General features: G+C 42.9%; 1 protein-coding gene across 1 annotated transcript in view; it reads right to left on the bottom strand.

The window, feature by feature from the left end:
• GRIN2A (glutamate ionotropic receptor NMDA type subunit 2A) overlaps positions 1-26,246 on the bottom strand; it is a 361,399-nt gene that overhangs the window by 58,679 nt on the left and 276,474 nt on the right. The window contains exons 6-10 of the mRNA XM_023616336.2: positions 16,278-16,483; positions 10,036-10,204; positions 9,772-9,925; positions 4,802-4,927; positions 1,883-2,112 (exon numbers count right to left, since the gene is read on the bottom strand). Coding sequence (XP_023472104.1) covers positions 1,883-2,112; positions 4,802-4,927; positions 9,772-9,925; positions 10,036-10,204; positions 16,278-16,483 — 885 coding nt within the window. The remainder of the gene's footprint in view (positions 1-1,882; positions 2,113-4,801; positions 4,928-9,771; positions 9,926-10,035; positions 10,205-16,277; positions 16,484-26,246) is intronic.

Here is a 26,246-nt window from a genome sequence, read left to right as displayed (position 1 = left end):
GCCGGGCTTCTGGACTCTCACACTGTCAGCCGTTGGGTACAGACAACTGAAAGGACTGAGGGAACTTAAATTTCCAGGCATTTACAGCTCCTGGGCCCCAAGGTAATCATCCTCTGAAGATCCCTGGTGTGAGCCTTTGTCAGCTAAGGTTGGGCTGGGCGCACAGAGCTGGGAGGGGATCCCAGGAGAGCCAGGTGGGGTGCCTACAGTATCCAACACACCCTGCATCCCTCACTCAGTCAGCAAGAATGCACGGAGCACCTACTGAGTGCCAGATGATGACTCTATCGTAAGCACTCCCCTGACATCCCCTTCCCCTAAGTCAATTTTAATCTCATCAGTCTTATCTCCTTTATAACACTCATCTCCGCCTGGAATTTTCTTCTCCATTTACATTTACTTGCATGCTGTTTATTTCTTCCTACTAGAATTGCTCAGGCTGCCAAGTTCACCACAGTGGCCAGGAAGACCTCTCCCAAGAGGTCATATTTTCCCAAAGGCCTGAAAGTCAAGGAGGAGCCAGTCATGAGAATAATGGGGGAAGAACGCTGCTGGCAGGGGACAGGGCACCGCAGTAGAAATAAACTTGGAGTGTTTAAGGAACAGAGAAGGGCCTTACTGAGCCAGAGGGAGGGAACATGGGCCATAGGCTTTGGCGTCATGGTGAGTAGAGTGGCATTGACTCAAGCTACAGTGGGAAGCCATCCGAGAGAGGCCAACCACTCCCAAGGGTGATGGCGCTTTTGTGAAGGTAAATCACCCCATGCTCATCATCTCTCTGAGGACAGGTCCCTCTGTACCTCTTTCACCCACAGCGTATGTCACAGATAAGCTGTTAAGGCTTTTCACGGGCTGATTTTCTATTCAGCAGTTTGTTGATGGATGCAGAAAGGAAATATGTAGACTTACGTCAACAAGACAGGATAGCAAGATTTTATAAAGAGAGACAAATTATCCAAGCACACGAGACAGAAAATCGTTGCCGTGCTGCAATTCCCACACTGCTGAGCTTAGCAAGTCGGGATTTGTTTCCTGAACCTAAAATTTCAATAGAAGGATGCACCCGGCTTACCTCTTTTCTTCCTCTGCGTGCATTTCTGAATAGCCTCTCACACCCCGCAGCCCTCGTTACATTTCAGTGGAGAATGAGAGAGCAGGTGTTATCGCTCCCCTCCCACGGGTGTGGGAAGCAGAGCCCCATGAGGGAGGGTTGGAGAGGTGTCTGAGTAAAAGGAACCAGCGGAAATGAAAAACCTCTCTGCTCCTTTGGCGTCCCTGGGAGAAATTTCAGGTGAGTTGGGAGTGCTGGTGCCGGGGCTGACTTGCTACATAGTATAAAGGAGCTGTCAGTTTTGTCTCTGGGTGGGGCTTAGAGGTGATGTTTATTTTCATGCCATTGATGGAGAATTTAATGCATGGAGTAGATAAGAGACTCATTCGACGTCAGAGAACTGGGAGGTACCTACAGCCTAGAACACCCTACTTCACCCCAAGTTTCTCCTCGTCCAGGCTAGAGGATCTTCCCCAACATTACACTCTCCTTGAAAGGATGCACTCCAGCCTGAGCTCCAAGACGCCCTTGAGTCACAGAGCCTCTGTAAGCATCATCAGCAAGATCACATAAACATGAGAAATGACCACTTGGGGAAACTATGCTTCCGAATTCCATCTGGAGTCTTTTAGACTTAGGAGAGCTAAGTTGACGATTCTGTCCCTAAACTTTTTAGAAACATGCCAATTTAAGTTAGGAGGGAAGAAAATCCTCTGGCTTTGTGCTTTCGAGTTGATGGGTTTGTATCAAGGCAGACTGAATCGCTCCCTTTGGAGGGGAGAGCATTTGAGATCAACCCCTCGGGCAGAGAGGAAAGCAAGGTGACCTTACCTTTTTGTCGCTGAGGCCCGTCACTTGGTCCACAAATTCCTCTTGGATCATGAAAGCAGCCAGATTGGCTGTGTAGCTGGCCAGGAATATGACGGCAAAGAAGGCCCACACGGACACCATGATCTTGCTGGTGGTCCCTTTAGGATTCTGGACAGGCACGGAGTTGTTGAACACCAGGCCCCAAAGGAGCCATATAGCTTTTCCAATGGTAAAAGAAGGCCCATGGGGTGCTGCGAATGACAGAAAGGACATTCTCAGTGCTGTCTCAAAAGGCACACATGTTTGATAACTATGCAGTGGCCCCCAGCAACACGGAAGGTTGCAGAAGATGCAATTGTATCATCGTTGGCTCCCATCATTGCCCCAGAACCACAGCCACAATCAGTCCTTTTTTCTTTAAAAATTAGTATTCTTCCCACATTTCTATCTAGCTGGGTGTTTGCCTTGTTTCTTAAAAGAAAATAAAAAAGAGAAAAAAAGGAAGAGAAAATGGCGATGCAAAATGTGGGTTTGAATGAGAAGTAGTGTTACAACCTGTTTTAAATATGGATTTGATTTCAGATCAATCTCCTTAATAAGTGTAAAGACAGCCTTACAATAACGTGTGTGTGGGGGCTGCTCCGGTATTCGTCGGATGTGTGCACCATCGTACAAGAACCACGCAATTCAGAGGGACTGACGTTCGCTATTCTAATCTGAATGTCCCTAGCAATCGCTCCTGTTCCAACTCAGATGTGAAATGTACACAACATAGGAATTAAACCAAACTAAACCCTCTCCAAATGGAGAGACTTTAAGGAACGGAACAATAGAGCTTAATTCCTCCAACACTTCACAGATGGAAGACTCTCGGGTGCGGGGTCATGGGAAATGAACTGTGACAGGCCGGCACTTTTTCTCCCTCAGTGTGTCCTTGCAACAGCTATGTGTCCCTTTTAAGATTCTTCAATGTTCCTTGCAACAGGCTTAACGAAAGAGCCAGAACAATTTGGCAAAATGCATTGGCGTGGGGACTACACAGCCTGTAAAACGCACACGCTAGGGCTTTCGAGTCTGTTTTGCACAGCGGAAAAAAAAATCAATTTATGCCCTCATTTCATGGGAAAAAACATCTTCCTTTAACACAAGGTTAATTTTTATGTCATTTAAGTAAATGAAGATATGAAAAAATGATCTACTCCGACTTCAGTTGGCGATGCAAGCAGAGTGGGCAATAAATAAAGGGGCAGAAGTGAATTCAGATGGATGGAACTTATGAAGTTCCGGGCAGGGAGCCGAGGAGACGCGAGCTTTCCACACACTGGAGGCTGAACTCAGGCTGTAGCAATCCTTATAACGTCCACAGACAACACACTAAAGAGAAGGCAATGAATTCTATTCGTCCCCGTCTCAAGATCTCCTGTTTCTCTTTGCCTAGTTTTATGATCTTCTGGGCTTATTCCCAAGAGGCTGAGAACTCAGGAAAAAATAATTCTAGTGAACCCAGTTAACTTCATGAACTGCTTAATTTGTTAAGGATGCATACTGATCAGCAGTGGCGGCTACTTGGGAAGCAGAAACAGGTAGTTGCAAGGGATCTGTCCAAGACTTTCGGGAATCCCTGATTCCCGAGTACTGTTGCTGGGCTGCGTAGTTTTCCCCGCAAAGTGCGGTGAAATGGAATTGAAAAACATTTTGCCCAAAGAAACAAGTAGCTCTCCTTTCCAGAGAGTTTCCACATGCAGATGAGCAGGAAACAAGAAGCTTCCAGGTAATGAATGGAAGGGGTAGGGAGTGGGCAAGCTAGATCCCTTCCTTCAAATAGTCTTCTAGAGTGAGCTTCAGCCAAGGGAGAAATTCTTGCACTCGATGGCCTTCAGATAACTTTTTATCCTTCCACTCTGTTGGAAAGCTCCTCGCTGGTTAGTTGCATTACCCTTTTAATGAAGGCTGGCAATTCTCCCATTTAAACAGAATATGATGATTTATGGCGTTTTTCTAGGGTTTGGTTGATTGGAGATGGTTTTTGAGTAACCATTCACTCTCCAATGGTTAAGAAGAAGTGGGAAGAGTTCAATAAAACTAAGTTCCTGATAGATTCCCAGGACCTGTGGACTGTTTCCAAGACAGAATCCTACAAGTGAAAACAACATGTGGCAAATTAGAGGGCCTTGTTTTTGAATGACAGTACCTTGAAGATCTGCCATCTTCCACCATCTTGAGTCATTGTTCAGGGAAGAGACTTGGTCCTGGCACCCTTCTGATACCATCCACTTAGAAGTGTTGTGCATTGAGGAAAATTCACTCAAAATGGTGTAATGTGTTTATGTGTACGATACGAATACTGGCTTGTGTGGGAGCCTCTTAATGAGTTATAGCCAATGAATGCCTCCCAGTTCAGTTCTCTATCTACTGATCGCCACTTTGTCAAGCACTAGGGTCAGGCACTGTCAAGAGGAAAATGTAACTCTTGAGGGAAAAATACCGTTTTGTAATTATATTTAGGGTGAAACAAATGCAATGATTCAGTAGTTTGGAGAATATTCTTAAGCCATTTAAACTATAAAGCCGTTTTCTTTGCACAGATTGAAGGTGAGGCTCACTACAATTTTAACATGTCTTTTGACACAGATTTTTAAGTTAATTACCAAAAAACCTTCAAATCTGCTTTCTCCACAGATTGAAGACGGGGAGTTTTCACCTAACAGCTATTGGCTCCACACTGTAACAAGATTAAAACGTTTCATTTTGTTTTAACCTTTTTTCAGTTGAAGTGAATATCCCATCCTTGTATGGAATTATAAGGAATATCCATGACGTAACACCATTCATATGATGGGATAGGAAGGCAATATAGGATACTGTGTTCTAAATCTGAAATACTCACTGAAAGTCAATTAAATAGCATCAGCTTTGAGTCACGCTTTGAAGGCGTCCTACCTTTCCCTTTGGCTAAGTTTCTGTTGTATCCAACAGGACTGAAGTATTCAAAGACGAAAACAGCTATGGCGGAGACAATGAGCAGCATCACAAACATCATGACCCAGACGGAGGCGCTGAACGGTTCTGCAGATAAACAGGCCAGGGGAATAGAAACAGGGTCAGTTAACTCTTCCTCACCACCGGGGCCAGCAGGAAGCCCAGAGCGCCATTTGTGGGCTGACCGAGAAACTTTCGCTAGTGTGAATCTGACCGTTTGAAAGAAGCTAATCATTGTTTATTCACGTGTTTAAATCTTTCTTTATTCTACAAAATATTTGAGGTATTTTAAAAGACTGCACATAATAGGATAAAAATAGAGAAGAGCATATGACACTTTATAAATCAGGTCAAGGATAATAAAAACAAAAGAATGGTAAGACCAAGGGAGAAAGTTAGAATGCAAACAAAGAGGCCACAGGGTCCTATAAGTCATATGTCACTTAATCCTGGGGACACATTCTGAGAAATGCATTGTTAGGTGATTCAATTATTGTGCAAACATCATAGAGTGTATTTACACAAACCCAGATGGTATAGCCTACTACACACCTAGACTCTATGGTACTAATCTTATGGGGCCACCATCATATATGCCGTCTGTCACTGACTGAGATCTTGTTATGTGGTGCATGACTAAATAATCATAGAGTCATCCAGGGGACCAAAGCTAGGGAGAAACAAGTCTAGACTCAAAAAGCCAATTACAAGGCTCCTGTAAATCAGCATGAGTTTTATTTTTATTTTCATTTTTATTTTTACATCCGGGAGGAGTGATGTCCAGGGAATTCCAGGAGTAAAGGGAGAATGATAACCTGTTAGAAAAGGATCATAAAATCACGGGATTGATGGGAACATGGGGAGGTCATAGGCTGCCACCACTACTACCACATTCTCCATTTCACCTTCTGCTGCAGACAGATGAGAGCTCTACAATTTTAAAATCTTGTTGATGTTGGTAACGGGCTTAAATGCAATTGAAAAGTCATTTGAGGATATTACATTCACAAGATAATTCAGTGAAAAAGCATCACTTCAGAGCAGAAGCAATGAAGTAATAGATAATTATTTCCCCTAAAAGTAGTTTTCATCAGTTCATTTTCATGTGGATGTCTCAGAAGGGCTGGCCAAGTCACAAGGTTCTAAATCTTAGAACACTCTAGAAAGGTAAGAGATATTATGTAAAATAAATTAATATTTTTATTCAGTCTGATTGAGGATATGAAAATGAGCCAAAAGGAGCCATTTTATCCATGTATGACAAAGATTTGCTAGAAAATCAACAGAGATTAAATTTTTAAAAAATGACTGTATCGCCATCTGAATGCACCATTGGGAAGAAACCGCCCTTGGACACCAACGAACTTATAATCCTTTCCATCATAAGCAAACATTTTCTGAGGGTAAAATATAAGAAGCCCAATAATACCTCTTGAATTGTAGACATTTTATTATTTTTAAATTGCTTTCCTGACGAAGCTAGTAATAATCATAAAGAACTAGACTGACAGCAGGCCACCTTGTTATTAAACTCTGTGACTACCTAACACAGCTAGAGGTCATCACAAATTCCAATTTAATGAGCTTAATATATAACCAGAAATTCACACGTCTGAAGCTTTAACTAGAGTGGACAATTTTAAAACTGGAAGGAATGCTTTGCGTTGCAGTTTTGATAGTGCAACTATGTCCAAAAGCAACAGGTAACAACACAACTCAACACAAGATGAGCTCGAAGAAATCAAGGAAACTACGACTGAAATTTATCTTAGTTAAATTTAGCTTGAGTAATTAACAATAGGATGTCCCTGAAATCATAGCAATTTGGTAACGAGGTGTATCCAAAAAGGAGAAGTAAATGAATAATTAGGAGATTAAAAATTGCTTAATATTCAAGAATAGAGATGCTAAAGTAATCCTCCAAGTTGGACATACAATGTCGTAGCGTGTCTTACTGGAGGAGGATCATTGTGATGAGTAAATGAGCATATACAGGTAATATACACAGTTGATGATGTGTGTTGCACACTGTATACACACAACGAATTAAATGGAATAGCTGTTTGATTCCATGGTTAAAGCCAGAATTGGTGGTGGGCATGGTGTGTTGTCCAGGGTCCTGACAAAGTCATCCTGGTTTAAAACATGCACGCACTTGTTAATCTGATAACTTCCTTTTCTCTGCAGGTTGTGATGACATTACAAAAAATATTAGGGGAAATCTTCACTGAATTCTTCTATTCACATGTCAGAATCTGCAAACCTACAGCGGACTTTATTTGGCAGTTGATGCATCCTAGTCACTAACTGGTCAGAAAATTAGGTGGGAGCTGATCAAGAAGCTGATCCCAGATGTTTTCTCACTTGGAAGTGACATCTCTCCCTTGACTTGTGAGCATGGCACAGAGACAAAGGGATTCTGCTGCAGTATTCCGGTTTTAAGAATTTAGGTACTACTAGTGCTCTGAAGGATTGCTATTCTCAGACACTACACATACACACACACAAACACACACACCCCACAACGAAGAAAAGCATTAGAGCAATAGTGAAGCACTATGTATAATGTCTAAGGAGTGACCCAGAAATATTTTTAGATTGCTCTGGATTACATCCTCTACTGGCTTAAAACACATTCAACATTTGTCCATGAAGGAACTTCGATCTAGGAGACTCCAGGTCAGCGTTTCTTTGGATCAAAGAATCGAACCTGCCTGGAAAGTCGTTAGAATTAAGTGAATGGAAATATTGCAAGAGATGTCCTCTCTGTCCTTGAAGAGTCGCTGGTTACATTTTTACACAAAAGCTCAGAGGCATTACCTGCAAGGGTTTCTGAAGTGAGTTAATGGAGTTTGCAGAGAGAGAATAGGAAATAACGAAGAGCAATGCAATCAGATTTCGAATGTTTTGGCTCTTCCAGATGACTGAGCCAGTGAATGGGAAAATGTAGCTTAGCACGGTTCATTATGACTTTCAAAACCTGCAGATAATGATGGTAAATAAGGGGGTCCATAGTCAATCGAATAGGGATGTAATTTAGTGACTAGGAAAAATTTTAAGTCTACTGTGTTAAAACAGCTTTGAAAATAGTTTTCTCTAGCTACAATTTAATTTTATTTTTAAGACAGTCGGAAAAGTAGGGGGAAAAGGAGGTTTGCCTAAATTTAGCAAAAACACGACTTTCTATGGAAATGTTCTACTAATGCAGATAAGATAAGAATCTAGGAAAACTGGGTTGAGGCCAGATTGAATATCAGCGACCCATTTTTATAAGACAATTGATATTATTTTCTCTCTGATTGAACTGGAAAAAAGTTCTCTCTAGCTCACTAAGGAGATATGTGGACAACTTGAGAAAAGAAACAGATCTCTTTTCCATTTTTTCCATGGACTCACTTCCTCCAATCCTCTCTTAATCTCCAGGGCCAAAGTTCCCCAAAGTGTCTGATAAGAAGTGGGGAAAAGATGATTAGGAGTGACTAATGAGTGAGAGTCTACCCAACAGTTATTAAGATTCTGCACGTGTTGTCAATATCAGTCAGTTGCATTTTTCGTGGCAGAGTGAGGCTCCCTTAGTAAGATACAGGCATCATTATCCATACCAGACACAGGCACAAAAGGAAGATAATGAAGTGTATGTTTGTCAAGGTTCACATTACTCCAACAAAGGTTATGAAAATTGAAGCGAGTGCAAAATCAAAGCCAGTGAGTGGTAAGGATTTCAACAGCTTAAATGGATTATCAAAAATGAAAATAGTAAATCCATATGTCTCTGTGAGTGAGGCAGTATCCAAAATCCTGTTAGTCAACATTTCACTCAAGAGAATGAAACATAAAAAGTGTCACTGGATGCTGACAGTACCCGTCAATGAAGACAGTGGAAGAATAAGAGCATGGGCTGGAGTTGCTGCCCACAGATTGGGTCTAGTCTGCAGTTCTAATTCCTTAATAGACAAAAGTTTTTTTTATCTCTGGAAAAATGTATGAAATTTAGTTGGCTTTAGTTAACTGTTTTCTCTCTCTCATGTGGTTTTCTGCTAGAGATCAATGTTTATCTTAACCATCCCAAATTTGAGACAAACCCACTGATATGGGGGTACGGAGGGGAAGTTAATCTGAATTCCATGATCTTCACTATCAAAAACCACTGATGATAACCAAATACTGAACACAACACTTTCCTTTAAAGAAAGAATAAATAACCGTTGGGTATGTTTCACGATTTCAACTACTCTAGCCAGGCTGCCTAATGCATATATACTTATAGTGCTAAAGGAAACCAGATGATAGAAAATATAGATTTATCTTGCTTTCAAAAAAAACCTTTTATGTAAAGACATAAATTTATGAAATAGTTAAAAAGACTTTCCTCCTTTACAAATCATTCAGCTTAAAACAGAGTCAAATGAAATATGATTCCATTAATTTTGAATCAGTGTATCCTCTTCAGACTATTTCTGTTTTGTTTATCAGAGTACAGTATAAATCATCGTGCAGTCGTCATTATTTTCACTCTCCATGCAGTAAATAAATGACTTTCACTCCAGTGAACGATGGAAGATGAGTATGTGGATGCTAAATAAAGGTTTATGGGCTGATTTAGATTAACTGTGGACAGACAGGTTTATTTTTTAAATGGTTCCAAGGCTCCAAGAAATATATCTAGCAATCTACATTCTACACAATCAAGGCCACTATCTGAATATGTCATTGTATTTTCAGCAGATCTTTCCTAGTTAAAGATAAATGAAAGACATTAACTGGGGAAAAAAGTGAATTGGAATAACTCAAATGCAACGTGCTCTGGAATATGCTGATGTGGTTAAAATGGAACTGAACAAGGTCCTATCTAGTTCCATCTTTTGAGCAAACAAGACAAAATACCTATAATTCCTTGTAGGAGAGCAAGAGTGATAATGATGGTCGCATACCTAGAAAAGCAGAAGGTGAGACGGTGCCATTGCTTCTCGAAACCATGACACTGATTCCTGTCTCCACAAAGGGCACGGAGAAGTCCACCACTTCAGAACGTTCCTCATTGATAGTGAGTGAGCCTACGGCCATGACTGCCCGCTGATAGACCACCTGGTGCGAGGCAAAAAGTGAGCAGTACCATTATTTATCCTTCCCATCTTCCCTGAGGACCTCAGGTCCTAAGTCTGAAGGAGAGCCCCGGGGATGAAAAGATAACTTACTTCACCGATCATTCCATTCCACACGTTGTTAACCTTTTTGCCATGCTTCCCATTAGTCACCAGGTAAAGGTCATAAGTAAACTTCACAGTTCTGGAAAGCTTCTTGAGGATATCGATGCAGAACCCCTTGCAGCATTTTTTAACATTCATTCCCTCATTGGTTGAATTGCTGTAGAGAAAATCCCAAGACCATAGAATATTAGTACTGGAGAATTTGTTCACAATCATTGGCTACCCTCTTCTACTATTTTTCATATGGGAAATTGATGCTCAAAATGAGGAAGTGGCTTTTCCAAGTTCATGCAGTGAGTTTATGACAGTGAAAATAGGAAGTGTTCCTAGTTACAATGGTATTCATGACAATAGCTAACATTTATTGAGTAATTACTATTAGCTACGCACTGTGCTAAATGCTTTCTATTAATTGTTGGGTTAATTTCCATGACATTTCTCTTACTGAGGTAGTATTCACAGCCTTATTACACAGATGAAAGTTACTACCTCTTATTTTTAAAAGTTTGTAACACATACAACGTCTTTAGACCAGAGTTTAGTCATCTGATCTAAATTGAATTATAAAAACTTATTGGAAAATGGAAGAGAGGAAGATGTGAAATTCTCAGGGGAAGGAAGAGTTTTTCTTTATCCTATCATTGCAGATAAAAATTTGCAACCAAAGGGAAGAAGTAAGAGCACCTTACTTAGGAAAGGCACCTTCCTTGCTGAGGAAAACTCCTCAGGTAAGAATCAGGGGACCAGGGTCTATTCTGCACCTGAGTCCTTGGACTTAATGTCTCTTGATCGAGTCATCTGTCAAATGAGAGCTCATTCATAATCTTTTCCCTCCCGCCCTACAGGCAGGGAAGTACAAAAGGCGACACTATTAAATAGCAATGTCCTTGATCAGGAAAAAGCCCTATTAAAATACAGAGTGTACACCTCTTAAAAGCTATCCTAATCTACTAACGTTAGCTTGGTTGTGCCAGTCACCTTGCATTATTCAACCGACCAAGTCATCCTCAAAGGATGCCCACAAAAATCGGGAATGTCTTTAAAAGGTAAGGAAGCAAGGGTCCTCCCAATTGGAGCGACAAGTACTTAGACAACTCCTCCAGGAAGATCAAGACCTCCCTGGGCAACACACTCGATTCCACCTGGACTGGAGCATTCTGTTAGCTCAACTCTCTGTCACTGAGTCATGCATGTCATGAGATAAGTGCTCTGTGTGAACATTCCATTGCTGGCACATCTACACGTTGGAATGTTACCTAAGCACTAAAGTGACGTTTATGGATATCCAGCATCATAATGGGAAAATACTGAAGTTACCACATCAGATGAAAAAAGTAGGTTACGCAGTGATACATACAGAATGATCATAGCTACGGTCTCGCATCACTTACCAAGGGGGATGCCTTCTGAGAAATGCATCGTTAGGCGATATCGTCATTGTGCAAACATCATAGAGTGTAGTTACACACACCTAGATGGTACAGCCTACTACATTCCTGGGCTCTATGGTACTAATCTTATGGGACCACCATCATCTATGCAGTCCGTCATCGACTGAAACATCATTATGAGATACATGACTATATAATAACAGGTGAACTCATGAAATATCTGGATGGAAGAACAATGAAATATGAAGCATAGCTGTTTTTGAATGGTGAGAAATGGTTTTTTTCTCTTTTCCATTTTTTTAGCTTTTTTCCCCCCAAAATGATCTACGGTGAGTATATACTGCATATATAATTGGATACACACACACATCAAACACCATTGGTGTATATCTACTATACCCACGAATATGGATAGACTTGACAATATAACTTTGAATAATGGAAGTGGGTTGCAAAATGACATCTTGTTCTTAATGCTTTCCTTATCTGAGGATCACAGATCACCTATCATGGACTGCTGCCTTCACATTGCCTCCCTCCTATCCTATCCCTGATCCCTGCTCCACCAACCCACTTCTGCCAGCCACGACCACTATACCACAATAAAGACTTAACTCTCTAGCGAGCAGGTTGGATGACCTGCTCTGACCCTTCTGCCCTCAGCTTAGGAGCCTTGGGAGGCCACATCTGTGTATATTTACATATGGTGATTGGTAGGCTCAACTCTGTAGTGTAATAGGAATTAGGTATCTTCTCTAGTCCCACCAATTTCCCAGAGCAGAGGGCATCAGGCTGGAATTACAACTGCCATAAATATGATAGAAATGTGTCCTAAGTACTCTAAATTAATGGCATGTCCAGATACAGTTTTCTTCTTGGTATCTGTGGCTCTTTGAAAAATGTGTCAAAATCAAATTCTCTCTTTTTCATCCTGGCCACTACAGGCCATGCATCAATGCCTCGTCTCCACCTCTTCCCATTTGTGTCTCCTTCACTCTCTGCTCCTTCCCTTCTTCTATCACAGCCTCTTCCTTCACCTGGTCCAGATTCCCAGGAGGGTTGGACAGGAGTTACAAAAGTCCCAGATTTAAGCTTCAAGATCACAGGCACATAGTCACTTACACAGTTCTTTGGCCTCACTGGGAACCTTAGGCAGTTTATGAGTTAATTATCCCCCCAAACCCCTAACACTAGGTGCATTTCTAGGTACTGATGGTCATTGATGCATTTTCACCCAACAAGCAGCCACTGAGTACCAACTCTGTAGGACAGGGAACTAGGCCCTGAGGACACGGGACGAAAAGGACAAGTAGCAAATGTGACAGTTGAATTTATCATGGAGAGTCTAGAAACACAGACCAGCTTGTAAGTGGGAATTTTGTTGGTTCCTATCACAGCCCCCACATGCGTGAGGAGGGGGTGTGACTTAACCACATAGACATCCGAGAGAAATGGTACCCATGCAATCTCCCTCAGCTCGCCACCATCACCCAAAAGAAAGGGTGGCTCATAAAAACAATATAGGGAAAGGGATCCAATAAATGATGCAATTCCCCAGCTCTACCATTTCCCAGTGTGGCCAGGGGATGTGAGCATGGCCATGCAAGTCAGACAGCGCTGCTTTCAGATCCTGGGTCTGCTCCTAAGCACCATGGAAACTCAGACGAGTCTCTTCATTCACAGAGCCTCGGTTTACTTATTTGTAAATTGAGATGCTGGGCACTGACCTTGAAGGATGGTTGGGAAGATTAAACAAAATAAAGCATCTGAAGCACCTCTCACATAAGCACTGAAAAATACATTGGCCCTCTTCTCACCAATGATGTGACAGTTTGGGGAATAATTAATCAGTATGGCCATTTCTCCCTACGTATCAAGCCAGATCATTTTTCCTCAATTTTCTCTTCATGCCTTAACATCCAATGAACAGGTTAGAAGAAAAGTCTGATTTCTCAGCTCATTACCTATTACTTGGTTTTTTGGGAAGACTGATGTGTGCCCTCAAGGCTCCTCATTTACCAGAAGTGAGAGACAAAGGGTTTCCCTGGGAGAAATCACCAGAAAACAAATATAACCATGTTATCTAAGAGGAATCCTTTTTGGAACCAGTCAGCCTGCCTCAGAGATGTTACCTTTAGGAAATGCGATGAATCTGAGCTGTATTCATGTTGGGATTAATGGATCTTAGTCATTTTCTATGGCTTTAGGGTAAGACAAAGACTTGAATCTCACCTAGGAAAACAGTGAGCTGCCACCTCCCACAGGAGCCAAAAAGGTGAATTTGGACCTGGTAATCTGTCTATATTCCTCAATAGAAAAGTCAGTTCTTCTAAAGAGAGTAATCATCGGGAGGTTCATTTTCTCCATTCGAATGTGACTCAGGACTTGTTGATCTATTGTTTTCAGCTCCAAGGCTTCTGATTTTAAAGACTTTAAACTCCTATTGTTGATTGTGAGGCACAAGAGCCCTACCTGATTGGCTCCATAGAAACAGAGGAGTCTTGTTATCACAAAGGAGGCCCCTACCGAGGAGACGCTCTTGACCTACGCCACCACTCTGCTTTCTCCATCTGACCAAGTGCTGTGCAAAGAGCCCCCACCCAAACCAAAACCTCCCTTAATAACTTTCTCACATTACCCCTTCCAGTGTCCCCCGGCTCATTACTATATAGTCCTACACTAGGCTTCCTTCTGTCTCCCAAACAGGCCCACCTCTCCTCCCTCAGAGCCTTTGCACCTGCTGTTCTCTCTACCAGGAAGGCTCTTCTCTCAGTTCTTCACACACTTGGCTCCTTCTCATCCTTTATATGTGACCTTAAATCTTACCTCTGTGAGCTAAAGGAGCCCCACATACTTCAAGTCACTCTCTCCTCAGACCACCTTATTTACATCCTTCACGACGTTTACCCTAACATGGAGCTGTCCTGGTCTTTCATTGGTTGAGCTGTTTTTTAGCTGTTTATGCTCCATGACTGCCAGGTCCTTGTCCTTTGTCTTCCCTGTCCATGCATGTAATCCGCCTGAGCCTAGCACTGTGCCTGCCTCAAAAACTGTGCTTATTGCATATTTATTTATTGACTAATCCATTCAGAATTTCAACCCCAAAAAGGCTGACAACTCCAAAAAGGCTGATCATTATTTGTTGACTCATCTCTTCAGAGTTTCAACTCCACAGAGGCTGCTCGTTGACGAAAGGAAATTTTCTCCAAACCAAAATGTGCCTTCATAATACATTTAGCAATCGTATTTTTAAAAAATTATCTTTATCCCAAGTGTGGAGCTCTGGGGATTTGCATCCTGTATAATAATAACTTGAGTTGGAATCTGGAACGTGGGAGGAAAAGTATCCATTCCCTTGATCGTTCATTCGCATTGGTATGTCACGTTCTTTGCTTGTCACTGGGGGTAAAAAGGTCAATAAGCCACATTCCCTATATTTAGGCAGTTGATACCCTAGGGGGAAATGCAGACAAACTATAAGCCATAAAAACAGGTGATAGAGATAGAGACAGCGTGGTATGGACTGAATGTTTGTGTCCCCTCCAATTCACATGTTGAAACTCTAATGTGATGGTACTAGGTGTGGCCTTTGGGAGGTCATGCGTCATGAGGGTGAAGCCCTTGTGGATAGGACGCAGGTTTTTATAAGAAGAGACAGGACAGCTTTCTTCCTCTCTCTCTGCTCTCCACACGAGAGGATCCAATGAGAAGACAGACATCTGCAAACCAGAGCGCCCTCATCAGACTCGGGGACCTGCCGGCACCTTGACTGTGGGCTTCCCAGCCTCCAGAACTATGAGAAATAAATGTCTTCTGTTTAAGCCACTCAGTCTGGGGTCATTTGCTCCAGCAGCCTGAGCTGACTGAGACATGGAGACACACCCAGGCTCCGTGGAAGCGGGGAGAATAAACCCAACTTGGGGAGGGAGTGGTTAAGACTTAAAGGACAAGCAAGAGTTTGCTAGGTGAAAGGAGGCAATCAGAAAATACTCAGAAAGAAGGGAGATTTCCATCCAATGGTAGGCCTTTTCCTTTTGTGAAACCCCCAAAGGGATGATACTTTTGTGTATGTTTTCATTAGCAAAGACTATAATCGGGGTCTTGGACTCGGCTATGAAGTCTCAGGCTTCTTCAAAGGGTTTATAGATTAGGGAGAACCTTCACCAGAGGCTCTGATAAAAAAAAAAAAAAATCAGCTCTTTCTTCAGCCATCACGAAAGAGGAAATGACCCAGATGCAATGCTTGCTTGCTGCTGGTGACCTAGGAGACCGCCAGGAGGGCAGGTCCACCTTGATCACATCAGAAAGTCATATGCAAGGTGTATGTTGACCCCCAAATGGACAGAAGTTGTGAAAACTTTTGAAAAATTTGGATCTTGGAAATACAAAAGAGATGGAAGGAAGTGGAAGGTGCAGACTTGGGGGAGGGAGCAGCCAGAAAAAGACACAAGAGATGATTATTTAAGGATAGATTGAAGGGGAGGGTTGATTCAGCACAGTGGTTAAGAACATGGTGGTGGAGTCAGATGGACTTGTTCCACTTACTAGCTGGATGGCTTCGAACGTGTTTCTTAAATCTCCCCGTAACTTAGTGTTTATGTTTAAAATGGGCAAAACCGTTTACTTCATACTGCTGTTGTTGGAATTAAATAATGCAAAGCACTTGGTGTAGTTCCAGGTATTAAGTCTCTTTAAAAATCCATGATTATATTATACCTATTATAATAGAGTATATTTCATAATGCATTTTATTATTGTTTCATAGATCTCATTACTATCAACGATACGTGCTATTTTAAAGGATAAGACACACTGAACCCACAGCACCCCTGGACTCACTTGATTTTGACGAACTTCCGACACGGCACCGTGTTCCTCACGCACGTCTCGGTCAGCGGATCTATGTCTTCCACGATGACAAAGGGGGCCTCCTCCAGGGTGACGATGCTCAGATGGTTGTCATCCGGCTCACAGTCCGAAAAGGACTTGTACCGCGGCCACACGGCGTGCCTCAGGCTCAGCGTTTGGTTCTCCCACTTGCCCACCTGCGTCACAAAGACAGAGTCACGCTTCGCTTTCTTGGACCGCTGGCTTCTAGAAAGGCAAGTCCTTCCACGTAAGAGGCATGGAGAAGAATCCCATCCATCTTAAGGGTTTCTCGGCTACCTACCTCAACATACACATGTGTTTATACGCCAAGAAAAGTGGGGATAAGTGAAAAGCAGAATATTGGGCAGCCCCCATGCCCTGGAACCTCCCCAGACTAATTAAGTACGGGGGTGGTGCCTAAGCCTCATACTTTTAGAACTTCCCAGGTGATTCTAGCGTTCTGCCAGAGTTCAGGACCTCTGATGTCTTGAAAACAGCATGGACTTTTAGAATCAAAGAGCTTTGGACGTGAATCCCCAACTCCGCCGCTTACTCACTGTGCAACCCAGGCAAGCTCTCTGAACCACTAGGAGCGTCTGTTTTCTCCTCTGTAAACAGGCACAACTGTACCTACTTTATAAGGATGTCGTGGGGATTAGATAAGGCAATTTGTGAAAAGCAGACAACACAACGTGTGGCACATAGTAGAGACTCTATACCTTTTCTTTTAAGAATAAAAGAGAGACGATGAAAAGGAGAAAGATTTTAAAAGGTGCTAAGAGAAAGAAAAAGAGGAAAGGGAAGAGGAAGATGAAATCAAAGAGCGAAAAAAGGAAGGCAGACTTAGCAGGAGAGACCACAGAAGGGGGACGGAGCGGGTGGGGGAAGGAGAAACAGCGTCACTCCAGGCTCAGATAGGATTCTATTTAAGTCGCAAATTCAGGTGAACTTTTATTAATCCGGCACAGAGTGGAGACTTCTAGTGCTTAACGTACATCAACAGCTGTCAAAACAGAATCGACCGCATTTCCTCCGAGCAGCAGTCAGCATCTCAGCGAAATCAAACTGAAGGCTGTACGTTTTGAACCTTAATTTTACTTGACAGCTTATTGGCACTGTTCACACACAGACCGGGAGACAGCTGCCCCCAGCATCACACTTTCTGCTTCCTCCTCCTGCTCCCACGCGCGACTGCTTGACACCACAGGTGAGCGCTTCATTTGTAATACCAACTTCCAGGAAAACGCCTCATCTGAAAGCTAAGTGCCGAGTCCTGGCTTGTCTGTGTTGACGTGACCCAGTCCCCTCTCCTCCTGTAATGTAAGTGTCTCCAGAAATGAATCTTGGGCCCTTAAAGAGATGTCAGACATGCTGGACACCGGGAGAGGTGATGGGGTCCCGGGAGAGAAGGCCATCATGCCCCTGCAAGATTACCTCATCATTTGGACTGGAAAATTCCTGCTGCTGGTAGAGAAACATCCCATGTGGCCAATTACAAAATCGCCCGGCTTCGCTGATACCCTCCTCTTAAAGAGAAGACGGGCAGGAGAGTAATTTGGTCAAACAAATGCGTTCGTTCACCCATGCTGTGATGTGTAACACAAGTGGGAGAGCATGTTGACTCCATCAAATTCTTCACTCGTTCAACATAGATTTATTGAATACCAACTATGAGCTGGCACCAGCCTGGGGACAATGATGGATAAACAGAACGACTCCTGCCTTCTTGGAACTATCACTCGGCTGCGGGACAGACCAAACCAATAATAATAAAGATGCAAATAGACGAAGAGATAACCAAGCCTTTCCTTCTGGGACATGTTACACCAACCCCTTATACCAATCTCTTTTCTTTCCAGGGGCTGGGTAGTTCAGTGGGTAAGAGAATGGCTTTTGGAGTCAAACAGAACTGTTTATCCTGGCCTCATACACTAGCTCAGTAGCCTGGGGAAAGTCACTTAACCTCTCTGAGCTTCACTTCCCCTCTCTGTGAAATGTGGCTAATGACAGGATACTCCTTGCAGGTCTGTAGTGAGATTTGAATGAGCCTAAAATGTACGCGAAGCATCGAGCACAGAATTTAGTATGGAAGATACATGGGAGCTGTTCTTATTTTATTACTGTTGTAATAGTTAGCATTTAAGATTTAGCTCAAATATCACCTAATCTGTAAAGACTTTCCTGCCTTCCCCAGCAATATAGAACCTTGCATCTATCTCCACCATAGCATTTGATGCTATAATTATAGCAACGTCACTTTTGAGCACGTCAGTGTAGTCAGGAAACGTGCCAATATACCACTTAGTTTAATCCCCACAAAGCCTACGTGGTAAGGATTATTAATCCAGCTTCACAGTCCAGGAAACTGAAGCACAGAGAGGTTATGTAACCTGTTCAAACTCACACAGCAGTAAGCGATAGAAGCAGAGCCATAACATGGGGTTGTCTGAAACCAAGAGTGCTTTCCCCCTAGCACTCCTACGAACTGATCTGCAGGAATCATGTTACAGCTCCAAGACCCTTCCTCCCTTGCAGAAACAGCTCTGAAAGTCCCGGGATAACATAAACAGAGGCAAAGACCGTTTACCCAGTAGGATCTTTGGTGATGTCACGGACCACATCACATACCCTACCCCAAGGGAGGCAGGCCAAAGTTCCAGCCCAAGGCTGACTCATGGAGAGAGAGTTTGCCAAGGTTTATGGGTTCCCAGGGTGCAATAACTTCCTCAATCTTCTCTAAGTTCCTCTCTCCCTTCCCGACACGTCTAAGTAAGCACCCATGGGTCGGCCAAGGAGGGTGGAAGCAAATGGTGGCTGGACAAACTTGATCCGGGGTGGAAGCTGCTGTGTAAACACTGTCCTAGATCCTGAGAGCTGTTACCTCCTTCTCGGAGCCTGATGGGCTCCCATTCCAAATGCCAAAAAACCCAACTCCAAGATTTTATATACCACATGTGGGAGGGCAGACATCCTTCACATTCCTCTCCTAAGTCCTTATTTATATGGGACTATAACTGAGTCCACTGTTTGTAGACAGGTTTAACAGAGATTCATTCATTTGACAAGTATTTATCAAGTGGCTACTAGGTGTCGAGCTCTGTGCTAGACACTAAGGATACTGTAGCACAAACAGCAAAGTTTTTGCTTGTATGGAATTTTTTATGCTCATTAGGGAGACAGACACAAGTCAAATAATCCTACAAAAATATACATCATGCAAGCTGGGAGGAAGAAAGAAAAAATGGGTCTAAGAGAGGAAAGAGGGGGAAAGAAATCACAGCAGGCTTCCTGGAGGAGGTGGCACTTAAGCTGCAATGGGATCCAAGATGAGAGGGTTGGGGGTAAAGGGAAAACAGAAGAAAGGAGAGCACTCCAGGCAGGCAGGGGCCAGATGATGTAAAACCTTGTAGGTCCTGTTAAGGAGTTGAGATTTACCCTAAGAGCTAATCTAGTCTAATCCAGCCAAAAATGGACAATGATATATGGAAGTCATCATGAATATATGTCCATATACAACCTGCCTGAAGGTGGCAGCTCTTTGCCTCCTTGATTCTTTTTTTTTCTTTTTTAATTACAGAAAAATTTTAACTCATACAAAAGTAGAATAGTAGCATGAATCTCCATATTCCCATTATCTAGCTTCATTAGTGACTAACTCGTGGTTAATCTTGTTTCATTTATACTCCCACCCACCTCTCCCATACTGTATTGAAGGAAATCCCAGACATCCTGTCATTTCACTCATAAATCCTTACTTTGATTCAAGCATCTAATCTCCATCTGCTTCACAATATTATTCCTCAACAGTCTATGTGTTTATGTGTATGTTTCAGTCATTAGACTATGATCCCCTGTCTATAGGGATGTTATATATATGGCGATGGGTCTCTATGTCTACAGCTTCTAACTTAGGGCCTGGCATGAGGAGGGGCTTATTGGACGGTTTTTGATGGAATGAACAAAGTGCATTTTTAAAAAGGTTTATGATTCAGAAAATGCCGGTGGATTGATCGACGTGTCCATATGTGCCTCAGCTGTGAAATCTTGCACCGTATGCACAATACTGAAGTGTCAAGAACCCATGTTCTCTCCCTCTTACTTCAACTTGAGCCTCCCAGACTTGGAGCCGTTGAGGGTGGCTGTCTGAATAGCCTCTAGGTATTACATTTTCCAGAAAGAGCCAATACTTTCAGGCTGACACCATTTAAAAGGGACTCCAGCTACTCTGAGCTGTTCACAAGGACAAAAAGAGTCAACAGAATAAACTCTGTTTTGAGAAGAAACCTCAGTCTCAGTCAAATCACACCATCTCTGCTTGCCTCAGTTTTCATAAGCATTAAATGGGTATGGAAAAAGAATGCTCCATGTGCCTTTTTTTAAAGTTGTGTCCAAAACAGAAGACCCTTGTGTGCTCTGAAGATGGTAGCCGTCAATCTCTCTCTCTCCCCCCACCTTTGATCCGATGGTGACTCCCCTGCTAGTCTCTAAACTGGACCTCCTTCTTGCTCCCAGTCCCTTCCAGAATCGTGCACACTGCACTTGGCGGAGTCTTTAACTTGAGATCAGCAGTCCTGACCCATATGAGTTACCCAGAAAAGTTAGCGGGTTTCAGGGTTGCACCACATTTCTGCCAGAAATGAAAGCTTCCTGGGTAAGTTTTCAATGCATCAAAGCAAGTGAAACGATACAGCTGCTGTCAAACACGTGGTCCTATTTCTGGAGCTCAAAGGGAAAATGAAGTCCTAGGACAACTTGCCAAACTTCTGGTTAGCGTTAGACACGACCAGGACAAGAGAGTGCACTTGTGCGTGTGTGTTGGATACACGTGCATGTATGTGTACATGTGGATCCCATTGATTTTCAGGGGTCAGCTTCATTGCTACCGGGCCCCTCTCTTCTCTCTCTCATCTGGCACAGAGGGAAAGCGTTCAGAATCACTAACACCATGGGCTTAGGGGTCAGACAGACAGACATGTTCAAATCCCACCACTGCCCTTAGCTGTGTGGCCTTGTGCAAGTCACATAATCTTTCTGAACCTCAGTTCCTTCAACCACAAAATGAAAATATTTCCATTTCACATGCTATTTGGGGGTTATGAGTGAGATAATGATGGCAAATGTCCCAGAATACACAGTTCCTGGCACACAGCAAGTTCTCCATATGTGGTACCATTGATCACTAACCCAACATTTATTAAGCCTTTCTTTGGGAAAATGGTGAGCCTTTGTAGCAGAAGCACTGGCTGATGAAATAGAGACCTGAGTTTCTGCTATGACATGCCCTTGACCTTTGACCTCATTGTTTGGGTCTCAGTCTCCTCGCCTGCAACAGGGAAGAGGGAGGTGGGTTTGGAGTAGGTGATCTCGAAGGTCTTTCAGATCTAAGGTTCCATGCAAAGCACAGGGAAAGTTGCCCTCCCAACTCGTTCCTGATTTGGATCAGGGCAACCAGTAGGTAACTGGAAAGGGATGAAGGGATCACTTCTCATGATCTGATGTTTAATTCTGGAGAGCAGCTATATGTCAGGGAAGCTGTGCATGTGGAAAGAAAAGCCAGCAGAGACCAGCCAAATGACATGCCTATCTCTGAAGTAGGTAGGATGGTTCTGAGAACCATGCCAGAAGACCAAGAAGAAAGAATGGGGTCAAGAGAGCCTTCTTGGCTGGGACACCTCTGTGCTGCCCAAGGGCCAGTGGTACCCAAATCTGAGGCTTCACTCAGAGCTGACTCTTTCTCCTTTTCTAGAGCAGAGCATGGGTTGAAGTCCTGACTCGGCCATTGTACGTTGGGCAATGATGACGACGTCAATGGTTAAAATTTATTGAGTGTTTTACTGTGTGTTTCCAGGAACTGTGCTGAGGGTGTTTCATGCATTATCTGACTCAATCTTCACACCAACTCCAGGAGGTAAGGCACAATGATTACTCTCGTGATGTAGTGAGTAAACTGAGGCTTGAAGAGATGAAGTACCTTGTTCGAGTCACATCACAAGCGGCAAAGCAGAAATTTGAACTTGGCCAGTGAAAACCTAAAGCCCTGCTTAGTCACTATCACCCTCTTTGAAATCTGGCTTCCTCATCTTTTATAGGTAAATAATAGCCCCCGCCTTACGGAGCTGTTGCTAAGGATTACGTGAGAGGATAAAAATAAGTCTTTCTGCCTCCACTATTCTGAGAGCTTTAAATATTAACTCATGTAATTCTAAAAACAGACCCATGAATAAGATACCTCTTATTCTTATCTCCATTTCATAGATGAGGAAACTGAGGCAGGGAGTTTAAGTAACTTGTTCAGTTCACATGGCTTGAGAGTGGCAAAGCCAGGATCTAAAGCCAGGACTTATTTTTAAACAAGCAAAGAAATGCAACTGGAAGTTTTTGCTGGGGGAAGAAAAAGAAAAACTTTACAGGGCAGAAAGCTGACAAACTCCCTCAGCCAGATGATCAAGGCCAATACCAACAGGGGTGAGTCATTTTGATGGTGGGTCCCCTTGATAGGATGTGACGACAGTGGTGCGTCACCTGTGGGGTCTTCCTCCCAAAACACATAACCCCCAAGCCACTGTGATTGGCTCAGGAATGTGTGTGTGACCTCAGCTGAGCCAATGGGAGTTTTCCCTGAGACTTTTTTTGGGACTATAAAGATAGGTGGTCATGACAGAAGAACCAATCAGAGAATGAATACAGAGTTAAGAAATAGAGAGAAGAGAGCAATAAAGTCATGATGGCATTGCTTGAGCTCTTATAACAAAGTTGACATTCACTGGGCACTTTTTATGTATTGGTCACCATTTTTAGCACAACTTTAATTCTTATAAACACTCTATACAAAAGAAGTAGGTGCAGACAGGCGATTTTTATTTCTATCATGATTTCTTTGTAATTAAAACCAGTCCCAAACACACCCAAACTGGCTGTGTGGGAGGAGAAAAAAAAATCTTTACCTTCTAAATAAGCTGAATTTTGGTGATAAATCTTTGAGCGTTTTCAGCAAATATACTGAGGTTTTGAGGACAAAGAAAAATAATTGACCTCTGATGGAGAAAAGCGATTTTGTTAAAAGAAATATAAAAAGGCAAAATTAACTTTGTAATGATTTTTTGTCCGTTCTTATTAATAAAATTTAAATACAGTGCTTTTAGAAAGCTAATTGCTCTTTGGCTCCTGGAAAGTGTTTTGTGAAAGGGCCCTGATTACTCATGGAAACATTCAGCCAATATTTTCTCAGAGCAGAAATAATTTCATCTCCAGAAACTGTGTGGCGTAGGTTAATATTCACCCCTTCATGCCTGGGTAAATTCAGAGAGATGTCATAGAGGCTGCAAGAGGCTGGAAGAAATTAGGTTAATGGATGTTGGTGGTTTTCCTTTCAAAGAGGTATGACTATGGATATCGTTTGATCTGTTCATGAAATGCTTACAAGAGACAATGAAAATCACCTCGTAACTGGTCTCCTGGTCTCCCCAATCGGCCCCTAAAAACATATATCTAAACACTAAAGTCCCAGATCTACCCCTACCCAAACCCTTCCCTAACTCATGCTGCCTGCAGAATGAAATCCAGACTTCCCTCTATATCAACCGACCCAACAAGAGAGGGTCCAACCTCACTACCCTCTCTCTCTCCTCTCTATACTTTTCAATCTCTCTCTCGTACACACTATGCGTACTCCCACACTAAAACAACATACACATGTGCACATCCAAACACACATACACTTACACCAACACACACTCACATATGTATATGTGTATATGTATGTATGCATGGTTGTGTTGTATATATGTATATATGTGTACGAACAATACAATCACCTACACACGCACACACTCATACCTACCCAAACACACAATACACACATATATGCACTCACATCCACACACATGTGCACAACTATATATAAACACATTACTAGCACACACACACATCGCTCAGCCACAATGATACACACACTTCACTTCTCACCAAACTCACCCTGAATGACACCCACTTCTCTGCCTGTTCCTGCGCCGTTTCTTCCACCCTAAATTCCTCTCCTTGTCATCTCCACCAGCTGAAATCCTACCCATTCTTCGTGGGTCCAGCTCAAACACCACTTCGCTCTCGGAGACTCGTTCTCCAGCTGCAATTCATTTCTGCATTTTCTGTGCCTCCAGAACATTCTCTGTTTCCCTGGAATTCTCTCACTTGCTCATTCAAGAGCTCAACACGCACGCTCCTGGTGCATTACACTGTGCCAGGCCCTGCAGGAGGCTCTGGAGCTACAATTGTGAACAATCCAGGCCTGGTCCTTATCCTCAGAGCTTCCAGTCTGGTTGGAGAGGAGAAGTCAAAGCTCAGTGGCAATAAATTGAGATGAATGCCATGCTGGGGGTAAGCCCAGGATGCTATTGAAGCAGAGAGCTCCCTCCCTGGAAGGGAACCAAAAGATGCTTTCCAAAGGAAGCGACTTCCAACTATGAGCCAGACTAGCAGCGTTGGTATGTGGCTTGTTAAAGGGTTCTATCTTTATCCTTAGGTCATCTGAAGTGTATAGAGGGGTGGGGGTGGGGATTATTAGAGACTTTCAATCAGGGGAGTGATCCAATGAGGTTGATGCATTAAAAGACCTCTTCCTAATGTGGTGCAGAGACAGGGTTTGTGCCCAGAAGATTCTGAGCACAGTTATGGGTTAGGAGGCAGCTGCACTAATCTGGATGACAGAGGGCCACAGCGGGCAGGCTGGCACAAACTCACGAAGTCTCAAAGTGCAGAATCAATAGAACTTAGACTCCGTTTGTATGACTGTAGGGGTGGGTGACGGCCCAGTTTGCCTTAAGTCAAAGTTCCGTAGAAGATGCAGCTTGGCCAGGCTTCCACAAGCACGTGACCCCCATTGGCTGTGGTATAGCGTTCACCCACAAGCCAGTTCCATAAATATTTGCTGGATTGAACTCGATTCAGACTGCAGCACTGCATCAAGTTTTACTTAGAATTCAAAGTTAAAAGAGGAAAGTTGCCTGTTTACTCAGCTCCTCTCCTTGGAGACAAGACAATAGGGATTGCAAAATTAAAAATGAGGGAGGAAATTTATTAAAACTGACGATGGAAGCAGAGTTCATGCCGCCTGGGCCCCAGGGTGACTGGCCGTGGTTAGCTCACTGGATGATTTCATAACCAAAGGGAAAACAGGCCTTAAAACAAACACTTTACGTGTGCAAAACATCAGAAAACATTTCACTCCAGATAATAAGCAGTGATTTACTTCCAAGCTGGAGAAAACATGAGTAATTAACTCTTCAGGAAGATGAATTTAAGGACAAAAACAAAGAAACAGGAGGGCTATTTCTCTCCACCTGAAATATCAAGTCTCCAAAGGACATGAGACAAGTGGCCATGAAGGAAATTTAAAATGATTTAATGTCCATATTTAGCATAAATAGCATCATCGATTAGCACCACTTCCATCGCTCTGCATGCAAACCTAACGAACGCACAAGCACGCTGATAGCGGTCTTACACGCGAGTCATCTTGTGTCTTGGCTTGCTGCTTGAAACCAAAAGCAGACCTGAATTTGATTGATCTGGAAACTACAACACAGATGTTGGAGCCACAACCGAGGCTTGATAAGAAGTTGAAATGTGCTCTATCTGGACTACTGTGCAGTGGGGTTCAGTGATTTTTTTCTTTTTAAACCAAGACCCAATCTAAAGTTTGTCCCTGACAGCTAGAGTTGGTTGAAACCCAATGTCATGTTGGAACCCAGATTTCTGCTGCCTGGGAGATACCAACTTGTTTCTACAATGCAACTGCTGAAATTCAAGCGTGAGTCAAACCTACTTTGTCTTCATTGCCCCGGGGCCTCAGATGGCCACTGGCAGAGCGACAGTAAAATTTGCTCTTTAGATAACAGAGGTAAAGTGCCTGCTTCCTTTGATTGCGGTATCTTAAATGCAGTT

The sequence above is a fragment of the Equus caballus genome, chromosome 13, assembly GCF_041296265.1.
Source record: "Equus caballus isolate H_3958 breed thoroughbred chromosome 13, TB-T2T, whole genome shotgun sequence".
NCBI lineage: Eukaryota > Metazoa > Chordata > Mammalia > Perissodactyla > Equidae > Equus > Equus caballus.
The sequence above is the reverse complement of the archived record's forward strand: the minus strand, read 5'-3'. Positions and strand labels throughout refer to the sequence as shown.